Source organism: Pan paniscus, chromosome 6, assembly GCF_029289425.2.
Source record: "Pan paniscus chromosome 6, NHGRI_mPanPan1-v2.0_pri, whole genome shotgun sequence".
In the NCBI taxonomy this organism is placed as follows: domain Eukaryota; kingdom Metazoa; phylum Chordata; class Mammalia; order Primates; family Hominidae; genus Pan; species Pan paniscus.
In genome coordinates, this window is record NC_073255.2 from 110,191,417 (window position 1) to 110,214,750 (window position 23,334).

A 23,334-nucleotide genomic window follows, 5' to 3' on the forward strand; every position below is an offset into this window, starting at 1 on the left:
TGATCCTCGAGACCATGGAAGTATTCCTTAAGTTGTAAAACCGAGAGATGCTAGTCTTATCTTTCCCCTAGGAAAATTTGTTTTTGCTCAGGGATAGATTCTTCCTCCCACCCACCACCCCGCCCCAGGCCACCCCACTCTCTGGTCTCCAAGAGGGGAGGAGGTCTGTTAATACAAGCCTTCTTCTATAACATCCCAGATTGATATTTTTAGGGTTCCTTGCTGAGTTAATTTCCTGTTGCTGCTGTCACAAAGTGCCACAAATTAGTGGCTTAAAACAACACAAATCTTACAGTTCTGGAGTTCAGAAGACTATAATGGCTCCACTGAACTACTCTAGGTGTTGGCAGCACTGCATTCCTTTTGGAGGCTCCAGGGTAGAATCCCTTCCCTTGCCTTTTCTAGCTCAACTACTAATCCTGTGACTCATTTTAGGAGCTAGGCACAACTCTTAGATCTGGGTTTGGCAGTAGTAAAGGCAACTCACCTAGACCTATCTTTGAGATAAACACTCACCGTGGAATTAGATCTTAGTCTTCTAGATCTAACCACAACTCCCCTCAGAAAGTATTATACTATGTGCTGTGGTCTGAATGGGGCATTGGAGGGTAATTAGATCATGAGGTTGGAGTCCTCAGGAATGGGAGTAGTGCACAGAGACATGGTGGGAGTAGTTGCCCCTTCCACCATGTGAGAGAACACGAGAAGGCCTCTATGAGGAATGAGCCCTTACCAGACACTGAATCACCTGGCACCTTAATCTTGGACTTACCAGCGTCCACAACTGTGAGAAATAAGTGTTTCTTGTTATAAACCATTCAGTTTATGATATTTTTATAATAGCTCAAGCAGATTAAGACATCGTGTAAATATATGCCTTATTATTTCAAAGGTTAGCTGATGACCTTGGTGGAGAAAATTTTCTCTGGATTTAGTCTCAGGCTTACATATTACTTTCTGTCCTTAAATTAGTTGCCACTAATATAGTAGTTGTTGTCACTATTAAATAACTAGGTATGCAACAAATAGATCAGAGCAATAAAGGAAGAATTAAAAATTAGTGTGGAATGCTTAATACACCCTTAGGCATATGTATAATTGACATTAATCTGTAAATTACCACTGTGTTTTCTTTTCCTGTCCATTCCTCACCTGTTACATTTCTCATCTTCCTTTTTTCTTCCTTTTCCCTTCCTTTCCCTCCCTTTTAATTAGCAAGTAGTATAAAGATATTTACATTTATTTTTCTTAGTATTGTTATTCTAGAATAGAGTTTTTAAAAACTAAGAATTAGTCATTCAAGCTGTTGTAAACCAGACCCTCAGTATAAATTGGATTATCAGCTTAGAAGTAGAGTTCATCTTTTAAAAGTGTTATCTTCAATGTATTTCAAGGTAGAAAATAAGTGATTTTCATCCTTTATTTTTCCCTTTCTTTCCATTTTAGGACTTTTCTTGGTAGAGATGGAAATCCAAATAAACGGAATGTGCACAATGAAACATCTATGCATTTGTTGTGTATGGGACCTCAAATTATGATATCTGAAGGAGCCCTTCATCCTCGCTTGGCACGCCCCACAGAAGATGATTTCAGAAGAGCAGATTGTCTGCAGATGATCTTAAAATGGAAAGGAGCAAAACTTGACCAGGGTGAATATGAGAGAGCAGCTATTGATGCTGTTGATAACAAAAAAAACACACCCTTGCACTATGCTGCTGCCTCAGGGATGAAAGCCTGTGTAGAGGTAAAAATTTTTTTTTTTTAATATTCTGCATTGTAAAATTTGTATCCAGGTGATATGTAACTGTCAGTTTTTTTTTTTTTTTTTTTTGATTGTCTTAGTAATTTGGTCTTTTTTTCTCTCTTTTGTCTTCTAAAAGACCCTTTTAAATAAAGGGCCTCTTTTTTTTTTTTTTTTTTTTGAGACAGAGTCTTGCTCTGTTGCCAGGCTGGAGTGCAGTGGCGTGATCTTGGCTCACTACAACCTCTGCCTTCCAAGTTGAAGAGATTCTCCTGCCTCAGCCTCCCCAGTAGCTGGGACTACAGGCACGCGCCACAATGCCCAGCAAATTTTTGTATTTTTAGTAGAGACGGGGTTTCACCATGTTGGCCAGGATGGTCTCCATCTCTTGACCTCATGATCCACCCACCTCAGCCTCCCAAAGTGCTGGGATTACAGGCGGGAGTCACTGCACCCAACCAACGGCCTCTTTTAAATAAAGTTATTTCATTGTTCTAGGGAGGGAGAAAGCCTCACAGGTGAACAATCACTTTTGTAGTAAAGTGGAGCCAAGAGCAATTAAAAATTTGTTGATATCTCTTAAGATATTGGTCATCAATTAAGCACTATCGTATTTAGAGTCATAGTTATAGTAGAGAGATATATTCTGCTTTTTTGCTGTTTTTTTGGTCACCAATTTATAAAATTTATACATGTTAAGTATAGCAAATTTTTGGCAAGTGGGACCTATAGTTTATGTAGAATTGATGAGCTCACTAAGCAATGGATAAATATTAACAAATACATTTATTGGAGTCTTTTTAAAATCACTTGGAATTTTAAAATGTGTATTTTTCTGTTTAATTTGTGTTAAAGTGCTCCTGAATACATACTATATTATATTGTAATTTTTCCATATATATTTCATGTATAAATATATAGCATTATTTATATCTACAAAATATTTAACAACTAATTAGATAAAATCACGCATATAATATGAGATCTTAACTAAGTTAAGGAATCATTATATAGTATCATCACTACTATACATACAACAGAATAGGTTTTTCTCAGCTACCAACATTCATATCCATCCTTACATATCTCATAGAAGTTCTTTTGCATAGATGTATTTAAGTATGTGTGAGGAGCATATTAGACTGGATTACAGAGTATCTTTATTACTAAAAGTATATACCTTTATTGGAAAAAAAATTATCATAATCAGATTAAAATATATACCTGAAAATTTCTTGTTTCCTTAATGTTGTTCATGTATACTTTAGACTTCTAAGTAGATCAATATACCAAAAATATGAATGTTCATTTTCTTATATTAAAAGATTACCATCACTTATATTATTTCTTCAGTATATCTGAAGTGTCAATTCTTTGATTTCTAATATGCTTGTGATCTTATCTTTTGTTTACTGCTAATGTTTGTGATACTTGCTAATCTTTTAGAGTCTTTGTCATTTCATTGAGTTTGTGTAACCTTTACCCATTAGTTAGTTAGTGATGGTCATTAACTTGAAACTATTTTTCAAGCAATACTTTCTTGTTTGTTTGTTGTTTTAAGAGACAAGGTCTCTCTATGTTGTCCAGGCTGGTCTCAAACTCTTGGGATTAAGCGATCTCCCTCCCTCATCTTCCGGAGTAGCTAGGACTACAGGCACACACATGCCACCAAGCCTGGCTGCAATGTTTTCTAACGTTGATTCACTGTGGTGGAAGAATCTCCTAGGATTTGGAGGGTAGGGGACTAATAGCAGAATTCCTGAGGCTTTTTACACAAGCTTCTCTGTACATTGTCCTGTGTTTACCTATTGTGGAAGAATTCCTGCTATAATGACTCACCATTATTGATGGGACTGCATCATATTTCTCAAATGGACCGGAGTAGAAAGTAGATTTTTCTGGATAGTAGCAATAGTGCTCTTAAATATTTTAAATAGGCCGGGCACGGTGGCTCACACCTGTAATCCCAGCACTTTGGGAGGCCGAGGCGGGCAGATCACAAGGTCAGGAGTTTGAGACCAGCCTGGCCAATATGGTGAAACCCCGTCTCTACTAAAAATACAAAAATTAGCCAGGCGTGGTGGCAGGCACCTGTAGTCCCAGCTGCTTGGGAGGCTGAGGCAGGAGAATCGCCTGAACATGGGAGGCAGAGGTTGCAGTGAGTCAAGATGGTGCCGCTGCACTCCAGCCTGGGCAACAGAGCGAGACTCCATCTAAAAAATATATATATATATACATATATATGCGTATATATATATGTATATATATATATAAATTAAATGCTTTAATATCTTGCTTCCAACTTTTCTTTATAAGCATTGCTTTAGTAGTTGTTGATTTTGAAGTATGTTGACAATGACATACTTATTAAATTTTTCAAAAAATTGAGAGTGGTGTTTTTACCAGCGTTATTTTTTGCTCAGTGAAAGAAATTAGTGCCAGGTTTATACTGTACTATCTGGCAGGCCTGACAATTTGCTTGATATGTATGCGTGAGCATGTAAATGTGTGTGTGTGCTTTAACTGTTTGACCTATCAGCATATCACATCACATAAATCACATCATTTGATGATTGTTTTCATTTTCTGTATTCAGAAGAGCTCTTTGACTTACTATTAAATATAAAACATTCTAAAAGGAGCCCTATAAATACCTTACATTTATTCTAGTTTTTTTTATAACATTTCAGCATATTTTATTCAGATAAAGCTTATCTTTGATCTGTTATATATACTTGAGTATATACACTCTTGTCCAACCTTAGGCCCTTAATGATTTTTTATTATGCATACTGCTAATTAAACCAGAAGAGTTTCTCAGGGAAGCATATATTAACTATCTCCAGAAGCCTTATTTTGTTTTCTTGTACAAGTGCATACAATAAATACAGTTGTCACTTGGTATCCAAGGGAGATTTGTTCCAGGACTCTCTGCAGATACGAAAATCCACAGATGCTCAAATCCCTTATAGAAAATGGCACAGTATTTGCATATAACCTACACACATCCTCCTTATACTTTAAATTGTCTCTAGATTGCGTATAATACCTAGTACAATATAAGTGTTGTTAGGGAATAATGACAAGAAAGAAACGTGGATGTTCAATACAGACACAACCATCCATATTTGTTTTCCAAATATTTTTTACCTGCTGTTGGTTGAATCCAGGGATGTGGAATCTAAGGATGTGGAAACCACAGATAGAGAAGGCTGACTATACATTAAAATATGTGACCTGTTTAACTGTACAACTTAATTCTTAGTATGAGTCTCTAGTTATTTTCAGGTGGTATCATACTACTTTGATGAACGGGAAAGGCTTAGATGTCTCTTATAAAGTTTACTGTCATAGTTAATTTAAATATTTTTTTTCTAAACTTATTTCTTTGTATCATTGCTTTTAGTCTTTGGCTGTAAGAATAATAGTTATAATAACTAACATTTGTATAATGCTTTCTGATGTTTATAGTGCTCATTGGTACCAAGCATGATATAAAGGTTTGGGTTGAGTGAAAGTGTCAGCAGATATTTATTAATGTTTCATAAAACTAAGAGATTATAGTATGGTGGAGGGAGCATTGATTTTTAGTCTTGATCCTCAGAGTAACTATCCATGGAACCTTGCATGTGTCACTCAGCCACTGTAATAGTTTCCTCTTGGGTGGTTGGAATAGATGATCTCAAATTTATTTAGAAGATTCCTTTTAACACAAATTCTCTATTAGCCTGTTATTGCAGTAAAATTTATCCCATTTTTAGTGTCTAGCCTTTAAGATCAAAGAGATGATCTTTTTTCCCATTGTTAAGGCCAACCTGTTTCTTGACTACATCTGTGGAAGTATATCTTCTCTAGCTGTCGAAAATGTTTTTCTCTATGGTATATTTATTTAAGGATAGAGTTGATGAAGTCATCATTGGCATTTAATAATTTAAACAGTTTCTTGTAGCTCATTATTTTGTACCATAGAAATAAAATATTTAAGACTTCCCCATCTCCCTGTAATAATTATGTTCTGTAATAAGCACCCCCCCACACACACACACAGAACATAAAATTAAAACCCCTTAATTATAGAGTTCTTCAGGCAACCTCCAGGTGTGAAGGTATCACATGGTATGTAGAGAGTTGCATTGGTTATCTGTGTCTCTGATGCCTAAATCTGACTTCTCTGAACTTCATGCTATATTGTTGTCTGGTTGACTTCCTCGTATGGATATCCAACAATCTCTCAAATTCAGCGTTTTCAAAATTGTACTGTCTTCTTTTCTACCCAGTAGAGACTTCACTAGTGCTTGATTCTTGACTCTAGATTCTATTAATGATGCTACCATTATCTCCTTATCCAGTATTGATACCTGCACTTACCTTGGATCTGCCTCTTTTTTTTAAATTGCATCAAACTCATACTACCCATGGCAGAGTAGACCTCTGTCTCTTTGGACCAGTTCCTCCATTTATTTCTGTGGCCACTTTCTAACACCAAGTGCTTTATGTTGAATCCTCATTTTGGCATATTTTTCAGAACTTCCTTACACAGAAAAACCTGGAGTTTCACAAATTAATTATTCTAAATTATTTGTGAGATAAAAATAATGCAAAGGAGTAGTCTACAATTGTTTGACAATTAGAAATGCTTATATGATAAACATTTGTTAAGGACAGACTATAAATAAAGCACCTGAAATTCTAATTTTATTTAATATTCCAAAAATTATTTACAGGTCAGCAAACTTTTCTGTGAAAGCCCAGATAGTAAATATTTTAGGCAACTCTGACATTTTACCCTGAAAGCAGCCACAGACAATACAGAAACAAAAGAGAATGGCAGTGTTCTAATAAATCTTTATTTATGGACATCACCATTTGAATTGCTTATAGTTTTCGTATGTCATGAAATAATTCTATTTATTCTTTTCAACCATTTGAAAATGTAAAAACTGTTTTTAGCTTGTGGGCTATACAGAAACAGGCAGCAGGTTTGATTTGGCCTAAGATGACTCCATACTTGAAGCTTATTTTAAATATGTAAAATAACATTATCAATATGTAACAGGTCCTATAGGCTTCAGTTATACAAAGGACTTAAAAAGTACTATGTAATGGATACTCAGCACACAAAAATAAAGCTCCATTAAAACATAAGTCTGACAAAAATTTAATAAATAATATACTGTTCTTAGTTACTGAGAGTTTTTGTTTTCTACTTGGGAACAGGAATGGACTTGAGAAGGGTGGTGGGTTAGGTCTATTAGCATGGCTTAGTAAAACATCCAGTGATATTTCTTCCTTTGGTAGACTTCCATAGAGCAACCCTAGTCATTAGGCCTCATTATGTTTCCATTAGTGCTTAACCTGTAATAGTGATTCAGTAAATGGTGAATGTGACAGGGGTTGTTTTTGATAGTGCTTTACTCTTTGTGAAAAGCATTTTTTTTAAATGAGTGTTATCTCAGATATTTCCTATTCAGCTGTGCCCTACTTGCTTATTCAGAGTTTTAAGTGTAGCTGCTTCATGTCAGATCAAATAGAGGTCACTATAAAATCAAAGGTGGTAAGTCACACTTTTCCTTTACAGCTACAGGGCCTATTTGACACTTTGGCAGCTATGGGAGCGTTTCACACTTCATTGAAAAGTCGTAAAAACCATTCACAGGTCAGACTGAAGAATATTACCTAATTATATTGTGTTTTTAGCACCTAGAGTTTTAAAACTGTGTAAAGAATACAGGAATTATATTTCTGGTTCAGTAACTGGGTAACTTTGCCTGTCTGGGCCTCTGTTTTCTAATTTTTAATCAAGATACTTAAGATCTCATTATTGTCCCTCAACATTATGATGCTAAGGCCTATATTAACTATTTAGGCAGTGACTGTTACAGGTATTGAAGAGATAATTTTTTAATTTTACATATCCTGGAAGATTTCATGGGTAGTAGTAAGATTGGAGTGGGTAATATTTCAGTTTAAGTATTTGGAGGAGGCTATTCAAAATGTGGCTCTCAGACCTGCAGCATCAGTTCTGACAACTTGTTATAATAAACAAATTATTGGGCCAACCAGACCTTCACATTCTGAACTTGTATCTCTGGGAATAGATTCCAGAAATGTTTAGCAAGTTCTCCTGGTGATTATTTGCATGGCAGAGTTTGAGAAGCACTGTTCTAGGTCTCAGACATATGCAGATTGAAATATTTTGTGGAGGAGTAATAAAACATTACTTTAAAGGAGGATAGAGGATGTACCAAGTAGAAAGTACTAAATGCCAAGGTTAAGAATTTGGGGTTTCTTTTAGAGAAAATTGAGCCATTGAAAATTTTTTGGCCAAGTGCGGTGGCTCACACCTGTAATCCCACTACTTTGGTTGGCCGAGGCGGGAGCGTATCTTGAGACCAAAAGTTCAAGATCAGCCTGGGCAACATAGTGAGAGCTCGTTTCTACTAAAAATCAAAAAATTAGCCAGTCGTGGTGATGCACACCTGTAGTCCCAGCTACTCAGGAGGCTGAGGTGGAAGGATCACTTGAGCCCAGGAGGTGGAGGCTGCAGTGAGCCGTGATCATGCTACTGTACTCCAGCCTGGGTGACAGAGCGAGATCCTGTCTCCAAAAAAAAAAAAAGAAAAAGAATTTTTAATCGGAGAGTGATATTATGAAAGCAAATATGATGAGATTAGCCTGATGGTTGTAATGTACAATAGATTTGAATGGGGTACTTCCAAAGCAGTGTTTCTTAAAGCCTTGCTGCTCAAAAGAATCGTCCTTAGACTGGCATTGACATCAGTCACCTGAGAACTTGTTGGAAATGCAGAATCTCAGCTCCATCCAAGACCAACCAAATTTGAATGTAGTTTAACAAAATCCCAAAGGGATTCTTATTTAAAGCTTGAGAACCCTAGCTTGGGGCATAATTTGTGGGCTACCTATATTGGAATCACCTGTAAAAAGTATACATACCTCTTACAGTCCCCTCTCCATATCTACCTAATATGACTATCAAGCTACCCAAATAATTCTTACACAGTTTGAAAACCTTTGTGCTAGAACAGTAGTTCTAAGCATGGCTGCACAGAAACCTCAGACCAATAAAATCTAAATTTGTGAGAGGAGACCCCAGACATTGGTAAGTTGAGTACCAATGTATTAGAAGGAGTGATAGGAGTTAGAAGATTAATGCGCTAATTCTATTGTGAACTGACAGAGCGTCTGGGTTTGTGTGGTGGTACTGGAGATGGAAAGAATGAGGCAGATGCCAGGGACATTGTGAAGAACTGTTAGCCTTTGGTGACTCAGTCATTTGATAATAAGAAAGCAAGGGAAAGAAAGGTTAAAAAAGAAAAGGATGGAGGCTCTATAATGTTTAATATTGACAATAGTGAGCTCTCTCTTTTTGATTTGTGTACATTCTCTATACCTGCTATCACATCTATAATTAGAGTAAAATTAATTAACTTTATTTTTAAATAAGATGGGCATGATTTTAAGCCCAAGTGACTTCGAAGCCTGCTAACAATTAACAGACATTAGAAAGTAAGGTGAAATGGAGAAAGTGGTTGAAAGGAAGAGAGAATATATTGAGTTTTCATTTAGAAGGCTAGATATTGACATCCTAGCTTATCCACATGAAATGGTAGGCAGGCTGTTGACAATTACAACTAAAGTGTTAGGGAATAAAGAATATAGACACTCATTTAGAATTTAGAATTGAGTGTTATCTACATAGAGTTGACAGCTAAAAGCAAGATAATGTATAGATGAGAGATGCAAGGAAAAGACTTTAGGTTATAGATAAAATAACAGAGTTAAAGTCACAGCATCAATTTGAAGAATGCCTGTGTTCAAAGAGATGAGAACAAGAAGTAGTGCCTATGAGGGAAACACAAAAAATAGAGAAATAAAAGAACCAAGATGATACAATGTCAAAGATGCAAGAGAAGAATTTCAAGGAGAGGAGCTGTTTAATCATGTAATGTGCTGCAGAAAGCTAAAGGAATTGAGGGACTGAGAAACGCTGATAGATTTGAGAGTTAGGAGGTATTAATGACTTTCTGGAATATTGTTTCATTAAAATAGTCCAGGTAGAAGTCATATTCCTGGGCATAATTGAGTCATTTGCTGAGGAAATTGAGAGACAGTTGGTATCAATAACTAATTTGAGAAATGTGAAGGCCAAGAAAGATAGAAAATTTTTAGGAAAGTAACTAGAAGGATAGCAGGATTAAGTTATAATCCTGAGTAAGTCAATCCAGAGTCACCACCCATTTAGAGGGTGATCAAAGGGATGGGGTAGGGTTTGTCTTGAATAGTAGGGGTTACCTCTCTTAAAGCCCCCTACCCCTCTTCCTCTGGAATTGTGAATGGAAAGAAAGGCAGACTAGAAGAACAGATGTGCTGCGATCATGATAATTTGGTTTCTTTTAAGGTAGAACATTTTATGTGCCACCAAGATAGGCTTAAAACCATATTTAAGTAAAATATTCAGTCCTCCTATTAAGCCCTCCTTAGCTAATTTGAGACTGGGAAAGCAGATACTTAGTTGGGATGCTTTGGTTGAAGCATTTAAAAAGTACTCTTCAGAACCAGACATAACTTTCTATTTTGTCAAAGTAAGACACCTAACTTTATTCCACAACACTTTAGCAGCTATCTCCCCTTAATGCATCTTTTACTTACTGGTGTTCCTGACTTTATGCCGTAAAGGTCAGCAAGCTGAAGTACTTTTTAACACATTCTCCTCAATGTCAGGCATTATTGCTGTCAGCTGTCTTCCATGCCAAAGATAACATGCAGGTGGATTTTCATAGCCAAGTCTAATGCTACAAACATGGATCCTTCCATTTCATAATTGATTATGAGTTTCTCTACAGGTGCCAAATGGCAGCAATGAGATACAGGTCTTTATGGTTCCCTCACCCCAACTGCAGTCAAACTCATTAGGGAGCACCTTGCAAAGATAGTTTACCAATCATTCTCACCCAAGTTCTAATAATGGTCAGCAGTTACCTTCAACAATGACTTCTCACACATCCCCTCTTCACACACATTTTTTTAACCCCCCAATGAATGAAGTCCGCGTTCTGGCATATCCTTTTAATAAGGTTCCCCTTACCAAGATTCTGTTAGGGTACAGCTTCTTAAATTTTGTTGTCTTTGCTTTTGTTAAGGAAGACTAGGGCATTAAGTTAAAGATGATTTGTCTTGTTTTCTAAAATTTAATATTTTTTGTGTGGTAATATCTGTTGCAAAGTAAACCAAATCCTGATTTTGAAAGTTATCCCAGCATGCATTTTAGAAATAATTTTCTGGGACTTTGAATAAAGAACTCAAGAATAAAGTCAGCTCTTTAGTTCTGCAGCAGTCAGGAGCAGATAGTCTATTTTGTGTTTAGGTGTTGGTAACCTGTGAAACAGAGAGGGTAGAAATAGTAATAGATCCTGCTATGGATATGATAAGTCGCTGGATTTACTATAAGTTCCCCGTATTGAATAAATTAGGTAATATAAATTTATCAGTTTCCACAGCCACATTGGTTGTACTTTAGGCTCATTGCTTCTCAAACATTTTTGTGCAAAAAGAATCTCTTGGAGATCAGAATGACATTTTGATTCAGAGGCCTGGGCTTGGAGGGGTTTGGGGATGAGGCTGAGATTCTTCATTTCTAACAAATTCCCAGGAGATACTACTGGTCCCCAGACCACACTTGCAGTAAAAAGGTTCTAGGTGGTAAATAGCAGCTGCTAAGACCTTGCCCTCGGAGTCTAGAAGGTGGCTGCCAGAATGACAACTTAGAGCCATTCTTAGCAAACATTTTTCTGTAAAGGACCAGATAGTAAATCTTTTAAGCATTGTGGCCATAGGTCTATATTTCATAGTCTTGTTTGATTTGCTTATTTTTACAACTTAAAAACCACCTTAGCTCTAAGGCATACCTCTGGCTAGAGCAAGAAGCTAAAGTCAAATCCAGTGGGCTTGTCAAGTTAGCCCATGGCTTCCAGATCTGGCATTGATATAAGCCCGTTGTTTTGTAAGCATTCTTAGGACTGTAGGAGAACCGTGAGGATTCCCGTTCCAAAGAACTTTATAGGAAGATTGTGTGTTTGTTGAGGAGAGAAAGAAGATAAAATTATTTGGAAGAAAATAAAAAGAAGCTACCATTTTGATTAACTCATGCGAAATGAAAATTTCTAAAAAGTGTTAACATTTAGATCATAAGTAAGAGTCTGGGCAGAACTTCAAGATGGACCCAGAATGCATTTCACTTCGATTTATATGATTAGTCTACCTACTTACGAGTCAGTATAGTGTCCAGTCATGGTTAAAAACTTGGTCAGACTTGTATCTGAATCCCAGTTCTACTGCTTACTAGCTGGGTAATTTTAGTTAGTCAAGCTACTTAACTATTCTGAGATACAATAATACCCCTGTTTTATGGGCTTGTTAATATTAAATGAGAGTGTGTGCTTTAAAGTGTTTAGAAAACAATAAATAGTGACTGTTACTATATTATTATGAGTATGACTGAATCCTATAAAAGAATCCTGTGGCTGGGCACGGTGGCTCACACCTTTAATCCTAGTATTTTGGGAGGCCAAGGCGGATGGATCACCTGAAGTCAGGAGTTCAAGATTAGTCTAAGCAACATAGTGAAACCCCGTCTCTACTAAAAATACAAAAATTAGCTGGGTGTGGTGGCGGGTGCCTGTAATCCCAGCTACTCGGGAGGCTGAGGCAGGAGAATCACTTGAACCCAGGTTGCAGTGAACCAGAATCATGCCATTGCACTCCAGTCTGGGTGACAGATCAAAACTCTGTCTCAAAAACAAAAACAAAAATAATCCTGTGACTGTCAGGCTGTCCATTAGAGTTGTCCTAGACATGGCTTTCCTGGCATTCATGCCCTTCTTAATATCTTTGCAGACATAATGGGAAACTTGAACCTACAGTCCTTAATAACAACATACTTAATTTCTGCAAAGCTAGCAGAAACCTCATTACTAAACAAGTCAAGCTACTATTCCATGTGTTTTTAAAGGTGGGATTTCTTTGGGTCAAAGAGAGATGGATAGACTTAGCTTCCCAATATGGCTATCAGTAGCTAGTCCCATTACTTATTTTGAAGAATATTGAAAACAGCTTTACCTCAGTGACTTGCTCATCCTAATTTCATTTCAGTGTTTCACTGGATAATGAATGAAACTTTTGTCTGCCATGCCAGGACATCCAGACTTTACTAGTTAAATTAACAGTATCAGCAGTGTCCTTGTTTAAGAAAGATTTATAGAAATTATAAGAAATTTAAAAATTTAAAGTACTGAGTAACTATAAGCTTTTTCAAATTTTATTTTTGGACTACACAAAATGCTTAATTTCTGAAGTTTAAAAAATTGGTTTTGGGTTTTTTAAAATTATTTTTTAACGAGAGGAAGTCATTCATTACTGAAAAACAAGAATTACTAATCTTAAAATCAGAAGCCACTGGTATCTAAATACCTTTTTTTTTTGTCATTTCAAATACATACTGTACATACTGTTGCATTTTTGTTGTGTTAATTTTATTATATTTTTAATGTTTTAAAAATAGCATGAAATAACTTATTTGAACCTGTAGTTGCAAGTTTTTGAAAAAAAACTTTTTTAGCTTTTAGTAAAACATGGAGGAGACTTGTTTGCTGAGAATGAAAATAAAGATACTCCTTGTGATTGTGCTGAAAAGCAACACCACAAAGATTTGGCCCTCAATCTGGAATCTCAAATGGTATTCTCACGGGATCCCGAGGCTGAAGAAATAGAAGCTGAATATGCTGCATTAGACAAACGAGAGGTCAGTTTATTTTTTCTTCTCAGTAAAAAAATTACATGTAATTTTAGATTTTATGTTGTTTTGTATTTTTCTTCTTTAAAACTCAGTTTGTGTGTTCTTCTTTACAGTATTCTAAATATCCTGTCATCTTCATAGCCATAAAGTATAAAAATACATCTAGGCCAACCACGGTGGCTCATGCCTGTAGTTCCAGTGCTTTGGGAGGCCAAGGCACCGGAGTTCTGAGACCAGCCTGGGCTATAGCAAGACTCTATCTACAAAAAATTTTTAAAATTTGCCAGGAATGGTGGCCCACACTCATTGTCCTAACTACTCAGGAGGCTGAGGCAAGAGGATCACTTGAGTCCAAGAGTTCAAGGCTGCCATGAGCTATGATCATGCCAGGACACTCCAGCCTGGCGACAAAGTGAGACCCTGTCTCTAACTTTAAAAATAAATAAATAATAACATCTAAGAAACCTGGAGCTATAGGTCTTTTGTCTATCATATATGAGTGTGTTTACTTACAAATAAATAAGGTGCTGATGTGAGATATGAATCCCATTTACTCCTCCTACTACAAGACTCCAGTCCTCCTGTTCATCAGTCTCACCTTCTCTTTTGGATTGATCGTATCAACAAACATGCTTTGGTAGATCCCATCTTAAAAACAAAACAAAAAACATAAAAGCAGCCATTGACTCAACCCTTCCCTAGCCCTGTGTCTCTTCCCCTTTAGTTGTAGCCCCATATCATCTTCTTATGAGAAAACCACTTCCTCACTTTCCATTCACTCTTTAGCCCACTGCAGTATGACTTTCTTCCCTTCTACTCTGATGGAACTGCCCCCCGTCATGGAGTGACATGTTGCCAAATTTAGTAGGTACTTTTCTGCCCTCATCTTACTTGAATTCCTCAGTGGCACTTGATGCAATTGACCAATCCCTTCTTAATGAAACACTTTCCTTTTGGCTTTGGGGACAACATTCTCTTCTGATTTTCCTTTATGTCTTCCCGGTCTCAATAAATATTACCTCTGTCCACTGAGTTGCTCAAGCATAAATGGGGGAAGCATTCTTGATTCCTCACATTTTCTTAATCATCACATCCAAACAATTGGGGAATCCTGTCAATTTTACCTCCAAAAATACAACCTAAATTCATTTGTTCTTCCTAACCTGTACTCCTACCTCTCTAGGCCCTCACCACCTTCACTTCTTATCTGAGCTACTGTAATAGTTTCCTTACTGGTCTTCTTCCTTCTATTCTTGTATCTTTAGAATCCATATTGTACACAGGATTCAGAATGACATTTTAAATGTTATACATATCATTTAAATCATTTAATGATTTTTCGTTGTACTTAGAATAAAATCCAAACTGTTTGCTCAGTTGTAAGCCCTTATGTGATCTGACCACTACCTACCTTTCCAGCATTATCTCAGACCTTTTTTCCCCGGCACACTTTGCTCAAATTGTAATACCTAGACTACACCAAGGCATTTGCAATTGTTCTTTCCTATGTCTGAAATCTCGCAGTTATTTTTTGCCGTTCTTTCTAAAATAGGTCTCCTCTCTTCCCGTTATTCTTTACTGTATGCCCTTTTTATTTTAATTTTTAAATTTTTTATTAATATTTTTGATTGAAAAATAATAATTGTATACATTTGGGAGTATAGTGTTGTGTTTTGATATGTATATACAATGTGGAATGATTAAATCAAGCTAATTAACATATCCATCCCTAACTCACCTATCATTTTTTAAAGGTGAGACATTTGAAATGTACTCTTATTTTGAAATATACAATACATTATTATTGGCTAAAGTCACCATTGTGTAATAGATCTCAAAATCTATTCTTCCTGTCTTATCTGAAACTTTATACCCCCTGTTTATTTTTCATAGGACCTATCACATGCTATAATTATTTTATGTATTTTGTTTACTTGTTTATTGCCTTTCTCTCCTATTAGAGTGTCAATTCCATGAAGGCTAGAGCCATATCTGCCTATTCAGCAGACTGTTTTCAGTGTTTGAAACACTGCTTGCACAAAACAGGCATCCATAGATATTTCTTAAAGAAATTATAACACAGTAAATTTTTTCCTCCCAAAAGGATTCTGATTCCTCAGTGTTTAGTGCTAACTTGATTCTAAAAGGTATTATGTAACTACTGGTTTGTACATGTTTAGAAAAATAATCATACAATCGTGTTGTTTATTTTCCCCATGGATTCCCAACAATTTCGGAGCTTTATACTCTCCATATGGCCAAAAGAACTGAGTTTCTTGGGATTAAAATTTACTTTTTAAAAAATCTTTGTTTCTGTAGTTAGGTTATTTTATAGGCAAGCTTATTCAGATTAAGTACACATAGAAAGAGAGAAGGCCTATGCCCTAAGCGTTTTGCTGACCCTTCACACGGTTATTTAATCCACATGGGAACCTTGAATGACAGTTGTGCTCTCCTCCCCACCTTTTTTTAGTGAGGAAGTAAACTAGAAAATAACTGAATAAGTTGCCAGAATCAAAGTGAGCTGAACTTGATTCTTCTGACTTCAGGTCCAAACAACTTCCGTTTGCCATATTGCCTCCTTTTTGACAATCCATTATCTTGCGTCAAACAGAAATTTTTACTGTAATAATTAGTGTAGTCATTTAGTCAGAAGACATTTAAGCAGTAATATTCCAGAAATAATATTGATGTAATTAAACTGCAAGACATTTAGTTTTTTCCCCAAAATACCATCTTATTTTAATTTATAATTGAATCAGGTAATAACAGTAGGCATTATCAGTAGATTTAATATCTAAAAGGACTTAATATAACTAATATTATGTTAAGAAAAAAGTTACAGAAATGTTTGATACTAATTCTATAGGAAAAACTACTATGTACAAGAAGAATATTGAAGTATACCAAAATGATCATTATGATTATAGGTAATCTCCTTTACAATTATTATTTTGTCTATTTTCATGCATTTCCTGACATTTATAATGAGTATTTATTGCTAAAAATGTAAAATAATTTCTTCATCCTGACTGTATCCCCGAGTGGTAACAGTTTCTTAAGTGTACTACCAGACTTAAGCAAACATATATGTATATTGAATTTTTAATGCAAAAGTAAGATCATGTCATATATTGTATTCTATATTTTTTCAACTTAACAATATATCATGAACATCTCTCCTAAGTCTGAACATACAATCTACATATTTTAAACATTTACCTATTGCTAAACTTCTAAGTAATTTATATATTTTTACCTTTAAAAACAAGGCTACAGTGAATATTTGTCTGATATATATCGTCTTTATCCAATTGTGCCATTATTGTAGTTAAAAATACAGGTTCTAGAGCCAGACTGAGTTCATATCTTTGCCTGATGGCTGACTTACTATGTGACCTTGAGCAGATTATTTAAACTCTCTGCCTCAGTCTCTTCTTAAAATGAAGTTAACAGTCCCTACCTCATAAGGTTATAGTGATCCTTAATGAGTTAATATATGTATATGCTTTGACCAGTGCCTGGCTCATTTTAAACATTAGCTAATTGTCTGCTGCTATAATCATGATTATTACTTCGTAGTCGTCATTATTGCGTTGTTTACACATTTTAAAAGTATAGTTCCTATATGTCTTTAGAAATTGATTTGATGGGCCATAAGATTTTAAACTTTGTCAGATGCTCTTAAGCTGTCCTTTGGAAAGATTATATTGATTTACTTTTATTTCATTAGTATATTAGAGAATCTTTTTCTCCACATTCTTGCTAGCATTGAATATTATCAGTGTTATTATTTACCCAGTTTGGACAAATAAATGGTACCTTGTTTATTTCTCTGATTATCGTGTAAATTGACTGTTCAGTTGTGCATTTTCTATGAAGTTTGTTTTCTTAATGCTTTCTAAGAGAACTTTGTGTATTTTTCCATATCCTAAGTTTTTTACTTATATGGTATTCAGAGTTATAACTTTTTTTCCTTTTTGTCTTCTGAATTTGTGACTTGCTAATACTATGATCACATGTCCCTGTATTTTTCTAGTTTTGTAGATTTTTTCAACCCATATTGGATTTGTTTTGTCTACTATTTTCACAATGTAAAGAGTAATACTTTCATACTCAAATAAATACCTATATTACCTGGATGTTTATAACAGTACTATTTGTAATAGCCAAAAGGTGAAAACAACTCAAACATTTATCAACTAATGAATGGGTAAACAAGATGTGAGAGATACACACAATAGAATATTACTCAGCCATAAAAAGGAATGAACTACTAATACACGCTATATATAATATGGATCAACCTCAGAAACATTATGCTAAGTGCGAGAAGCCAGACACAAAAGGTCACATTTGAATGATTCCATTTATATGAAAGATCCAAAACAGATAAAAGCCATAGAAACAGAACTCATATGCTGGACATTGCCTTAGCTGGCTACCTGGTTAGCAGGTTTAACCTACTCTGTTCTGCAGGAGCTGCTGGCTTCCTGTGATGCTCAGGCAAGAACAGCTGAATAAGGAGCGAGAAAACTAAAATGCCAAGAACTAGGGGCAGGGAAGATAAGGAGTGACTGCTTAATGTTTATAGGACTTTCTTTTGGAGTGATGGAAATGTTTTTAAACTAGATAAAGGTGGTGATTGTACAACACTGAAAATGTTCTAGATGCTGCTGAATTGTACACCTTAAAATGGTTAATTTTATGTTATGAGTTTTACCTGAATTTTTTTAAAAATATTTTTTGAGACAGAGTCTCACTGTGTTGCCCAGGCTGTAGCACAGTAGTGCGATCTCAGCTCACTGGAGCCTCCACCTCCCAGGTTCAAGCCATTCTCCTGCCTGAGCCTCCCAAGTAGCTGGGATTACAGGCGCCCACTGCCACACCTGGCTAATTTTTGTATTTTTAGTAGAGACAGGGTTTCACCGTGTTGACCATGCTGGTCTTGAACTTGTGACCTCAAGTGATCCACCCACCTCGGCCTCCCAAAGTGCTGGGATTACAGGCGTGAGCCACCATGCCTGGCCCCCTTGAATTTTTAAAAACATCACTGCTTTCTTTAAAACTTATATTTGTACCTTCTACTTTGACCCTGGTTGACGTCTGGATTATTTTGCCTATGCTGGTGATTTTACATGGCCTGCTGTGTGATTGTATTAAGTCATATGTTTAGCTACTTTCAAAAATTTATGTTCTGAAGGTGAAATGTATATTTCAGCTGAGTTTTAATTTAGTTAATGATCTGGACAGTGTATATTTCTATAACTTCTTAATTTAGTCTTTTCCTTCAAATAATTAAACTATAAATGGGTAAAATCCACTTCTTATTTCCATCATTCAACAAAACTGAGTGACTGCTAGACACTGTTTTAGATGCTTGGAGGAACAAAGATAAGTGACTACACTCTAGGTGTTTACGTTCCAACAGGGAGAGAGAAACACACAAATAAGTTTAAAAGTAAGTGAACATGTAATTTTGGAGAGTGGGAACTGCTATAAAGAGATTTCTTAAATGAGGTATTTATGTGATGGCTAGGAAGAGTGTGTTCAATTTATTTAAACACCAAAGGGAGAACAGAAAAATTAGCGAGTATTAGACCTAGGTTGGGGTCAGATTCTGTAGGAGCAGGACTGTGTGACTACATCTGAGTGTATGGAGGGAAAAGTGGGCAATATGCTGCTATGAAAGCCCATCTAAAGAATCATCCTTCCCTTCCCCACTCTTAGTCTATATAACTTAAAAAGGCTCAACGTTCTTTTTCTGGCAAGAAACTCATGCTGGACATTGCTGGCTACATTAGTTAGCAGGTTTAACCTGCTCTTCTCTGCAGAAGCTGCTGGGTTTCTGTTACTTCAGAGTACAGCTCAGGGTAGCCTAGGTCTTGATGCCCAGGCAAGAACTGCTGAATAAGGAGAGAGGAAGCTGAAATGAAGGGAAAGGTCAAAGAATCCTAAAAACTTTCCTGGCTATTTTTTCCACCCTCCCTCCCAAGCTAAGCTCATGGATCAGCTAATGAGAGATTGCTGTTAAAGGGAATTAGAAATATCCTTTCTCCCTGAGCATCTAAACATCTTTTAAACTTTTAACAGTTACAGTTACTTTTGGGTAAATAAGTGCCTATTCTTTTTTTTTTCTTTTAACAATAAACATGTTTTACCAATAGGGAGGGGAGGCTGTTTTCCTTGTGAAAAAAATAAAAACAAATACTTTCATAACTTCTTTATGTGACAGCCTTTCTGAAATAATTTTTGAAGAGAACTATTTTATGATAATATCAAGGTAGTGCAGTTTGTATAATAGGCTGTTTCACAATTTTTCAATGGTCTTTTGGTAGCAGTAGTATGCACTAATGCAAAAGAGGTAATTTTATTCACGTTTCTTTTTAATTTAGTTTTCTTTTTCTTTCTTTATGTCAGTACTGACTGCTTTGAAGGTTATTGCTGGTTTGTTTAGTCTGAAAATGGAAGCAGTTTATCTTTGCAACAGGAAAGAGAAAGGTACTTTCATTTTAATCTGTCTTGCAGAAGAAAAGTAGTGCCCACTTGGGACTGAGCAATGTGTCGAAATGCTTCACATGACCTAATTACAGTTCTGTTGTGAAGATTCAGAGTGGATATATGTTCATGAAGGCAGTATGTCTTTGTCCTTTAAGAATTATTTTTCTTCCACTGTTACCTATTGAAGTTTAAAACTGCGTGCATTTTAAAAAACTGGATCTATGCAGATTGTTTCATATTATCCCTTCTTTCTTAATTTACCTAAAATTAAATCTTCACATATATCATGTCAGAACTGCAAGCAAAGCTAATTTTCCCCTATAAGTTACTTGCACTGTCATTCTGTAGATAACACTAATCTGGAGAATCATGATTAAATTCACCATTTTCTCTCTCCCTATTTGGTTCAACGTAAATGAAGTCGAATGATGGCTAACCTGAAAAAGAACATTTAGGATATAAGACCAGGAAATACACAGTTGCCACCATTAGAAATATCAAGAAATATTCACTGTCATTTCTGAGGCAAGGAGAGGTACTCAGAATCCCAAGTCTGGATTTGGAATACATTTTCTAGAAGCAATGTATGACTTCTGTACTGGAATGAGTAGTACTAATTTAACCATTAAAGAGTTTATTAGGTTTTTGTAGGAGAACTCATGTTTCATAAATTAGCTTAAAAGAAAATTGTATGTGATAGTTTGGGGCTTTTCTAAAGATAATTTGGATTAAATTGCAGTGCCTCTTTCTCTCTTATTTAATAGTATTCCTGTATAGAAAAGTTTTGGTTAACTTTCCTTTAAAAAAAAAAAAATGAGATCTTACTATGTTGCCCAGGCTACACTGCAGTGGCTATTCACCGGCATGTTTATAGCACACTACAGCATCAAACTCCTGGGCTCAAGTGATCCTCCTACTTCTCAGCCTCCCTGGTAGCTGAGACTATGGGCATTCACCAAGTTCTGCTCCATTTCTTTTACATTGATAGAATACCCAAAATTGTGCCTAAATGAACATACATATTCATACCCAGTTGATTTGCAGAAAGAACAGACTGGACAATAATACCCAAGAACTTGAATAATGATTATTGCTTAATGGTGGAATTATAGGTTTTTATTTCTAATACTTTTTGTATAATCCAAAATTTTAAAACTGTAAGATAAGATGGTCTTGCCATTATACTATGATATTTTATTTTTAGAATGATAAGGTACATGAGTCCCAGTATCTGCTTTACAGCATGAAAGAGACTTGTGAAAAGGCAGTTTGAAGTCCATGATAGTGGAGCATTAAAAAAGCCTTTTGAACTTTAATAACCAAATTTAAATAGGAAGATTTTAAATGATAATCATGTACAGTCATCCCTCAGTATCCTTGGGGATTGGTTTCAGGACCCTCGTGGATACCAAAACCCACAGATACTCAAGTCCCTTATGTAAAATGGGGTAGTATTTGCATATAACGTATGCACATCCTCCCATATACTTTAAATCATCTCTAGGTTAGTTATTAACTAGTACAATGCAAATAATATGTAATTAGTTGTTATACTGTGTTATTTAAGGAATAATGACAAGAAGAAAAGTCTGTGCATGTTTAGTATAGACACAACCTTTTTTTTTTTTTTCCCAAATGTTTTCAATCCACAGTTGATCCAATCCGTGGAATGTGGAACCGTGGATACATTGGACTGACTATATATTGTTTATAGGCATTTTGATAACTTCCTATGAGTATAATGCCCATTTAACTTTATTTTTTTTCTTTTCAAAGCCATATGAAGGATTAAGGCCTCAGGATCTTCGTAGACTAAAAGATATGCTTATTGTGGAAACTGCAGACATGCTTCAGGCTCCTCTCTTTACTGCTGAAGCTTTACTTCGAGCTCATGGTAATGAAAGAAATGTCTTATGCTTCTAAGAACATGAGTAACTTTTGAAACTTCTGAGTTTTTAAAAGGGCTATTTTTGTATTTGAATACAGAACAAAATGGTTTGTTAAAAAAGCCTAAGTTGTGTTTTGCAGTTGTTACTTCTATACTCAGTTCCTCATAACATCTTGTATTTTGAAGTATAAATTGGCATATATCTAAGAGGAGACACTGGAAAATTCTTTTTAGAAATTGAGCTACTAAAGCAAATTATAGAATGTCTAATTTTAGAAATATGTCTAATTTGAGTGAGATTGAGCATTGAAATCCATAGTCCTAGCCCTGGTTTTGACATTAATTTTTGCTGAAGTCATTCAAGTATAAAATTATGGTAGTTCAATTAAATACCTAAGAATTGTGCTATTAGTATTGTCAGTTGTATTTATTTTATATAGTAGCTATTTCTCCCCATGAAGTGCACAAAGTGAAGTTAAAGGGTCACCTTGGAAATATATTGTCCCTTTTAAGGGTGGTTTTCTTGTTTTTTTGTTTTGTTTTGTTTTTTAGACATAACTAACTTTATATAAGAAAATTTTCCTAAGTGCTCAGTTTAAGTTCTCTATAATCCTTATGACAGGCATTCTGGGAGCTCTCACATGCTGGATTGGATCTTCTCATTGCCCACATGATATATGACATTTTGGCTGGTTTCATAGAAAAGTATTTTCTGGTTTAAAAATATTCTTAAAAAGATAAAGGTAAATGCAGGATTTAAAAAATAAAAACTAAAAATACATTTAGAAAGAAAAGTAAATGGCTATTCTATTCCAGTCATTTTGAGGCCCTAGCTGGCTATTTTAACTATAAATCTTTATGATCTATACTAAAATAGAATGCCACCTTCCAAAATTTTTATATAATCTTTTGATCAGAAGAAAATGTAAAACTCCCTATTTTATCATTCATTGATCACCACTGTTAATAATGTGGTATACAACTCTCCAGAATCACTACCAAAAAAACATATATATGGAATATATATATTATATATAAAACATATAATGTATATATACACACACACAAACACACTTTTTTTTTTTTTTTGAGACAGAGTCTTGCTCTGTTGCCCAGGCTGGAGTGCAGTGGTGTGATCTTGGCTCACTACAACCTCTGCCTTCCAGGTTCAAGCAATTCTCATGCCTCAGCCTCCTGAGTAGCTGGGATTACAGGTGCACACCACCACACCCGGCTAATTTTTGTATTTTTAGTAGAGACAAGGTTCCATCATGTTGGCCAGGCTGGTCTCTAACTCCCAATCTAGGTGATCCACCCCCTCGCCCTCCCAGAGTGCTGGGATTACAGGCGTGAGTCACCGCACCCAGCCTACCTTCAATATCGATGTTTCTG

The 23,334-nt window shown here is 35.6% G+C and overlaps 1 protein-coding gene across 2 annotated transcripts in view; it reads left to right on the forward strand.

Moving 5' to 3' along the window:
* Positions 1–23,334, forward strand: part of ANKIB1 (ankyrin repeat and IBR domain containing 1) — a 155,424-nt gene that overhangs the window by 59,603 nt on the left and 72,487 nt on the right. For both annotated transcript variants that reach the window (XM_003809739.5, XM_008962038.5), the window contains exons 3-5: positions 1,447–1,744; positions 13,377–13,559; positions 21,831–21,948. In XM_003809739.5, the coding sequence (XP_003809787.1) occupies positions 1,447–1,744; positions 13,377–13,559; positions 21,831–21,948 (599 nt within the window). The remainder of the gene's footprint in view (positions 1–1,446; positions 1,745–13,376; positions 13,560–21,830; positions 21,949–23,334) is intronic.